At 30.9% G+C, this 8,865-nt stretch overlaps 1 protein-coding gene across 1 annotated transcript in view; it reads right to left on the bottom strand.

Annotated features, from left to right (window-relative positions):
* Positions 1–4,028: 4,028 nt before the first annotated feature.
* The window catches only part of LOC116020491, a 12,901-nt gene continuing 8,064 nt past the window's right edge, over positions 4,029–8,865 (bottom strand). The window contains exons 2-5 of the mRNA XM_031260963.1: positions 5,566–5,862; positions 5,260–5,496; positions 4,952–5,160; positions 4,029–4,040 (exon numbers count right to left, since the gene is read on the bottom strand). Coding sequence (XP_031116823.1) covers positions 4,029–4,040; positions 4,952–5,160; positions 5,260–5,496; positions 5,566–5,862 — 755 coding nt within the window. The remainder of the gene's footprint in view (positions 4,041–4,951; positions 5,161–5,259; positions 5,497–5,565; positions 5,863–8,865) is intronic.

Below are 8,865 nucleotides of genomic sequence, written 5' to 3' on the forward strand. Positions count from 1 at the left end.
AAAAAAAAAAAAAAAAAAAAAACGCATGCCATGTTGCAAGGTTTGACACAAGTTCCTATAAAGCTTTTTCTTCATGTACTATGTCTTGACCAGAACAAAACTGATGATTAATTAAAGAAACAAACTATAGAAAAATGGATCACCTTAATAAGGAAAATAACGCACCTTAAGAACGAAAATATGCACCTTAAGCCTTAGGTTGACGCACCGCCCTTAAGTTTAACAACTGGCGCACTTTAAGAAGAAAAACCACGCACCTAAAGCTTTAGACTAACGCACTTAAGTTCCAATAACTAACGCACCTTAAGCTCAAAACACGCACATTAAGCATAAAAAACACACCTTAAGAAGGAAAATCATGCACCTTAAGAAGAAAAATCATGCACCTTAAATTTGACTAGATGCAAAAGACCCAATTGTCACTGCATTTTTTTAATCATTATTGATTCTGGATACGTTGATTTAGGCAAAATCAATGGCTCTCATCTAACCGCACAAGAGCCACCCACCCGCACGCGAACCTATATATATAAGTATTGGATCAAATGAGAACAAGTGCTTAGAAAAAAATAAGAACGAATCGCAACCTTACATATGAAAAAATTGGACGGATTGCATTAGATTAAAAAAATGCGGTGGTATTTTCGTAATTATCACTAACTGTTCTATGCAAAGTTGAACACTAAAATATGCAATTTTCAGATTTTTTCAGGTTTGCACATTTAGTGTTAACATTTTATACATTTATTATTAACATTTTGCATATTTAGTATTAAAAGATTGAACTTGCAAATAAGCGAAAGCACATTGCACTTAGAGTTTCAATTTTAGAGTTTATGAATGAGTTTTTTGTTTTATTTGGTTTAGTTTTTTTTCTTTGATTTTATTAACTTTACCAGGTTTGCATTTTATTTTTTGAAGCAAAAAAACATATCAATAGATATTAAAAACTAAATAAATGAGAAATACAAATTGGTGGGATAGATTCCCACGATCCAAGGGTAGACGAGGAACTAGTTGTCCGTGGGAGCACGTGAGCAACTTGATTCGCTGATCTCTTGATATGGTGAACTTTGATGTTCCTGATGTCCCTAGCAATAACGTTAACATGACATTGCTTAATGATTCAATAATGTTTGTATATTTAGTTGTTAAAGATGGTATATTTAAGTGTTCAAGTTTGCATATTAAAGTTGATGATAATTACAAAAATGTCACCGCGTCTCTTTTTTTTTTTTTTTTTTTAATTTGATAAGACCATTTTGAATTTTAAAGATTTAAGGCTAAGATTTGTTCTTAGTTTTTCGTGCGAATGTGTTCTCATTAGGATCCAAAGCATATATACACACACACATATAAATATATAAGTTCCATTATGTTTATATACTTGATAATTATGCTTTTAGAATTCATAGATTGATTTTAGTTGTAATTCAAAATAAAATTTTAGAAGGAATTAACATAAAAATTTGGTGAATAATTTTGTATTTAAATGTGCAGAAAAATATCAATTTTAAATTAAATTTTAAGATATTATTTTTTTGAATTTTATACATTATATTTGGACAAAAAAAATTTACCATTTTATTTTGCACCGAGTAGCTTAGTTGATAAAAATATCATTTAATGTAAGGTGACTTGCAATTAGTAAGAGAACTAGTCTTTTGGTATAATAATAACCAAATTACATTTTTATGTGTAATTTAATGACTTTTATAAAATTATAACTATGTTTCCTCTACTTGTTTAGTTATTTAATTAATAAATGGCCTTTTTACGTCATAGAAGTCCTTTTCTATCGAGTAGTATAGTAAATACTAGAGAGTAATATAATACATCAATATTTAATACTTATTACTGTATTAGCTGTTGCAAAACAATTAAACCATTTCACCATAAAATAAAATTTAGAAGATGTCTCGTAAAAAGTGAACCAGTGATAGAGCATAATCTTTATATACGCTTAGGTTTTATTCAGTAGACCTCAAATAGAAACTGTAAATTTCTTTTGTAAAAAAAGAAAAATTTGAACAGTACTCGTTAAATGGCATGAATAATAGTGGAGCGTGAAGTCATCATCGTAGCAGGTATATATCCTTATGCCTAGGTATCAATGCACTGAGGTTTCATGGCCAAATGTTATAATAAATCACGCTCTCGCATTTGTCCCAATTAGATAGGACCAATGTTTGGCTAAGAATCCAAAGCTCAAATCTGATTCAACAAAAATGACCTTTGCTTCATATCTATCTAACTTAGTACGGTATATATAAAATATGTAAGATATATTTAATATAAATATATTTATAGTAATTGAGAGGAATTAAAGAGAAGGATTATGGATGGAAATGAATTTATTTCTATTTGCTTCTGTATGTACACTCACACACAGACCACACTTTTTTTTAACAAAGAAAGGTNTTTTTTTTTTTTTTTTTTTAATTTGATAAGACCATTTTGAATTTTAAAGATTTAAGGCTAAGATTTGTTCTTAGTTTTTCGTGCGAATGTGTTCTCATTAGGATCCAAAGCATATATACACACACACATATAAATATATAAGTTCCATTATGTTTATATACTTGATAATTATGCTTTTAGAATTCATAGATTGATTTTAGTTGTAATTCAAAATAAAATTTTAGAAGGAATTAACATAAAAATTTGGTGAATAATTTTGTATTTAAATGTGCAGAAAAATATCAATTTTAAATTAAATTTTAAGATATTATTTTTTTGAATTTTATACATTATATTTGGACAAAAAAAATTTACCATTTTATTTTGCACCGAGTAGCTTAGTTGATAAAAATATCATTTAATGTAAGGTGACTTGCAATTAGTAAGAGAACTAGTCTTTTGGTATAATAATAACCAAATTACATTTTTATGTGTAATTTAATGACTTTTATAAAATTATAACTATGTTTCCTCTACTTGTTTAGTTATTTAATTAATAAATGGCCTTTTTACGTCATAGAAGTCCTTTTCTATCGAGTAGTATAGTAAATACTAGAGAGTAATATAATACATCAATATTTAATACTTATTACTGTATTAGCTGTTGCAAAACAATTAAACCATTTCACCATAAAATAAAATTTAGAAGATGTCTCGTAAAAAGTGAACCAGTGATAGAGCATAATCTTTATATACGCTTAGGTTTTATTCAGTAGACCTCAAATAGAAACTGTAAATTTCTTTTGTAAAAAAAGAAAAATTTGAACAGTACTCGTTAAATGGCATGAATAATAGTGGAGCGTGAAGTCATCATCGTAGCAGGTATATATCCTTATGCCTAGGTATCAATGCACTGAGGTTTCATGGCCAAATGTTATAATAAATCACGCTCTCGCATTTGTCCCAATTAGATAGGACCAATGTTTGGCTAAGAATCCAAAGCTCAAATCTGATTCAACAAAAATGACCTTTGCTTCATATCTATCTAACTTAGTACGGTATATATAAAATATGTAAGATATATTTAATATAAATATATTTATAGTAATTGAGAGGAATTAAAGAGAAGGATTATGGATGGAAATGAATTTATTTCTATTTGCTTCTGTATGTACACTCACACACAGACCACACTTTTTTTTAACAAAGAAAGGTNCAAAACATAATCTTCCAAACGAGCTGGTAAGTGACGCTCGCGTTGAGATCTCCGAACTGATGACTCTGGCTGTAAAGAAGATTGAACATTATCTGAAACCAATTGCTCATTATCAGGAATAATGGGAACAACAACTGACCTTTCTTCTTTAGTTGACCAATCCCATGCACCATATTCATCAAAAGTGACATCACGACTTATAACAACCTTTTGAGTTTCAGGATTATACAATTTATAAGCCTTTGAAATGTCACTATAACCAATAAAAATACACTTCTCACCTTTATCGTCCAACTTCTTTCTCAACTGATCTGGCACATGTGCATATGCCAAACATCCAAAAACCTTGAGATGTCTGATAGATGGTTTACTCCCACTCCAAGCTTCCTTAGGTGTCTTATCACGTACACTTTTAGTTGGACACCTATTCAACACATGAACAGCACAAGCAACAGCTTCTGCCCAAAAAGGTTTAGGCAGATTTTTAGATTTCATCATGCATCTTACCATGTCCATGATAGACCTATTCTTCCTCTCAGCCACTCCATTTTGTTGTGGAGTGTACCTAGCTGTCATCTGATGCTGAATACCATTTTTCTTTAAAAATTCATCACAAGCAATATATTCTGTACCTCTATCAGTTCTCAAAATCTTAATCTTATAACCACTTTGTTTTTCAACAAAAACCTTAAATTGTTGAAAAACATCACATGCATCTGACTTCTGTTTCAGAAAATAAACCCATGTTTTTCTACTGAAATCATCAATGAAGGTAACAAAGTACTTACAACCTCCATTTGAAGGAACTTCCAATGAACACAGATCTGAGTGAACAATCTCCAACTGCTTTGTCGCTCTTTTAGACTTGCCTACAAGAAAAGGTTCTCTATGCTTCTTCCCAATCAAACAACTCTCACAAATTTTGTCAGGAACATTAATAATCGGCAAATCAGAAACAAGTTTCTTTCTTGCTAAATAATTTAATCCGGAGAAATGAAAATGCCCAAACCGCATATGCCACAACCAATTATCATCACGGATTTTAGAATTAAAGCAAGTAAGAAGTGCATGGTTGATTTTTAAAGGAAATAGTCGATTTTGAGACATATTTACCTTTGCAATCAAAACTCCCTTGGCATCAACAATGGTACAACACCCTCCAGTGATATTTATTTTATATCCCTTTTCTGACAACTGTCCCATACTCAACAAATTTTGGTGTAATGCAGGAACATAGAAAACATCGGATATAAAATTGTGAGTACCATCCTTCAATTGAATAGAGATTTTACCTTTTCCCAAAATTGGCACTTTTGACTTATTTCCAAATGTCACCTCAGATCGTATTAATTCATCCAACTCTGAAAACAATTCTTTCTTCCCACACATATGATTACTCCCTCCAGTATCCAAGAACCATATGTTTTCATATGCCGACAAACTGTTACTGACCAAAAATAAGGTTTCAGATTCAGTAGAACTCTCACCAGATTTTTCAGCAACATTTGCTTGATTTTCATGACCATCCTCTTCATACCAGCAATCTGCAATTTTGTGTCCATATTTGCCGCAATTGTAGCAATTAAATGGAAATTTGCCTTGCTTGGTATTATTACCTCCACCTCTTCCTTGATTGAAGTTACCTCGTCCCCTTCCTTGATTTGAGTTACCACGTCCTCTTCCTCTGAATCCTCCTCTACCTCTTCCACGACCTCTACCAGCTCCTCCACCTCTTTGATTAGAGCTAGTCATATTAAAGGTGACTTGGCTCTTCAAAGCTTCTTCTGCTAGTGGTTCTGATTTTGACGCAATCCTTTCAATATGACTTTCGATCATACCTTTTAACTCAGCAATTGACAAGTCCTCGGTATCGTGTGACTCTGTTATTGAAGCCACCACATGGTCATACTTCATCGGCATCGTTCGTAGAACTTTTTCAACCACTGCACCATCCTCAATTGTGTCTCCGTATAACCTCATCTTATTTACAAGATCAATAAGACGAGAGAAATACATATCTACGGTTTCTGTAGAGGCCATCTCACAACGATCATACAACCTTCTCAACGTCTGCAGCTTGGACTTCTGTGACCGGTCGACTCCTTTGTTTGACACCTTTAAGATGTCCCAAGCTTGTTTTGCTGTTTCAGCACGAGCTAGCTGCCCAAAAATGGAGTAATGAACACCTTGATGAATTTGTCCCAACGCCAATTGATCTCTCCGTACAGCAGCTGCATCAGCTCCTTCTGGTAGACCGGGATCAACATAGCTCCAAAGATTTTGAGCTTTCAAATGTGTGGTCATCATAATTTGCCAATAATTGTAATCGAGTTTCCCATCTAATTTAGGACCCGACCACACAATATTGAAATTATTGGCCATATTTCACTAGAAAAAATATCTCAGGGTTGGAAGGTTGACAGGCTCTGATACCAAATGTAAGATATATTTAATATAAATATATCTATAGTAATTGAGAGGAATTAAAGAGAAGGATTATGGATGGAAATGAATTTATTTCTATTTGCTTCTGTATGTACACTCACACACAGACCACACTTTTTTTTAACAAAGAAAGGTTTTGCTTTGCATTATTTCTTCACTCCATTACAATTCATACGGCATTACTACAACATATATAAACATAGCAAACAAAGATGACAAAACATAATGTCATAATCAACAACCACTAATCCATGTTTTGTGCTTTTTCCTACCCCACATCCCATAAAACATTCCATGTTTTAGGGGATATAATTATCCACTCCATACTACCATGTTTTCAGGCATTACATCCACTTGGTTTATATTAATAATAATATATTATTTATAATTATTATTACAACAAAATATATATATACGAATTGTATTGCAACGGCTCAAATCTGATCCAACAAAAATGACCTTTGCTTCATATCTATCTCGCTTAGTACGGTTGAGGAAAAAACTTAACAATTGAGGAAGGCATTAGTGTATTGCAACAGTACTAATACCACATATTTAATATTTCGCGAATCAAGTCTTAAGCTTTAAGATTTTCAGTTTTAACAACCCAATATTTCCCCTCTATTCTTAAGAAGTCCTTATCGTTATATTGAAATGTTCCAAGCTATGGAATTATTTCTTCTACATAAATACAATAACCTTTAATAGTTTCAATATCTTAATATCCTTTAAAACTTACTAGTACATTTTTTATGAGCAAGAAATAATGTGTAAAGTTACACTACATTTATTATGACCAAAATAAACATTATCATTTTGTAAGCACATTAAATCTACTTTATTAAAATTGATATCAAATATTTGGCAAAAATTTTGCATCGACGTATGCATACAAAATGTCACTCAATGCACACTCTCGAATACTAATTGTAATTTTTTCTTGTTATTCAAAAACATGCCACTTAAAGTAATGTTTTGAACATTATTTCTTTGTCGAGTATTCTATTTTTTGATAAAAACTTTAAGTATTACATTTTATATTTTATATTTTATATTTACAATTATGTAAACGATAAGGCACGTTAAATTATTACACATAATCTTTATTTTTTAGGGTAGAACCGGATAATAACTTGATTAGCTTATATATATAACAGTTTAATTTTATGATTAAGGCTTCACTACAGAGGAACTTTGCAAATCTATCTTGCATAATATGATGAATATATAGACTTAGAGTAACCCTAATCAAGTTAGTTGGACAGTTGACTTGATAACTATTTTTCTATGGGAGTTCTCTATTGATTTTCTTTTTTTGGAGTTAATCAGTTATTGATAACATAGGCTGCTTTGTTTTTACCTTTTTATTTTCTTTTATCAGCTAGAGTCACAACTCACAAGATGAGCTTTGTTTAAATCGCCCATTCGAGTAGCGGACAAGATTTATACATAAATCAAAATATATATATATTGAGTTGTCAATATACACAGTCGAACGTACGATTGAGTTGTCACCATGAATTAGTATATTGCAACAGTACTAATGCCAAGAAGATTTTGTCTGAAATTTATGAAGGTACAATTATAACGGCACAATAATGTATAAAGGATTATATATAGTTGTTTTGAATACTACTGACTCTGTTACAATGCAGTATCTATTCATAACTAATTTCTTAACTTACTAAAGCACAAAAGTCAATATCACATCTACTGAGACTTGAACACATAACCTTCCATATGGGAGTGCAACTTGGCGCCAAAGAATTATATATAGATTATTATATTACTCCCTAGCTAGTAATTAATCAATGAGAGTCTCTAACATACTATCATTATTAGTCCTGAGCATGTTTACTATTTAATATTTCCATTTTTCAATAATTTAATATTTTTTTTCTTAAAATATTGCCTTCATGATATATTGAAGGAAAATTCTAAAGTACTAATCAAATATCACATATGACTCTTATATTCAATAGCATCTCAAAGTGAATGATAAATATTTTGATTTTCTATAGAATACATTACTCAATATAAATTCAAAACAATTTTCTAAAAATTTTATCTCTATACTATCCCAAAGTGAATGATAAAATGTGGTATTGATTGTTATACAAGTATAATGCAATAAAGTTGCGCCTTCATTACTTGTTATAACTTTTGGTGTAACGATAAACATTTGATTCTGACAAAGACCTTATTGGTCATTGTATAAGAACTCTAAAAAAATTGATAGCTTTGATTTACAGGAAAATCCTCAGGCCAGCAGCTACTCGAATATATGTATTACATGTACAGAAATTGTCAACTGCAGGTATAAAATGTGTCAACTACAGATACAAAATTTAAAAGTTAATTTTACACATGGATCTACAATATAGGGTAGACTCTGATCCATGGTATAATTTGCCTTATCCTTAGAAGAAAGAATATTTACAAACGATTTTTCATTATAATAACTGAATAAATGACGCAGTTGAGTTAGTTGGTTCAAGAAACGCAGTTGAAATTAAAATTAGTTGGCTTTAAAAAGTAGTTGGGTTGGTTTAAGAAACATATAGGTAGGTGGACTTAGCTGATGTCTGATGACACAATCTTATTTGATGCTAAACAATTTAGGGTAATTTAGACATGTGTTGTATCACTAAATAATTAAACACGTGTTTATGTGAGTGTTGGTTCAGGACAAACTAGCGCTGCAGTGATGGCAGAGAATCTTTTAAAATTTAAACTTTACGTTATTTGCTTCTTTTTTTTTTTTTTTTGTTGTTGTTGTTGTTTTTTTTTTTTTTTTTTTTTTT

The sequence above is a fragment of the Ipomoea triloba genome, chromosome 5 (assembly GCF_003576645.1).
Source record: "Ipomoea triloba cultivar NCNSP0323 chromosome 5, ASM357664v1".
Lineage (NCBI taxonomy): Eukaryota > Viridiplantae > Streptophyta > Magnoliopsida > Solanales > Convolvulaceae > Ipomoea > Ipomoea triloba.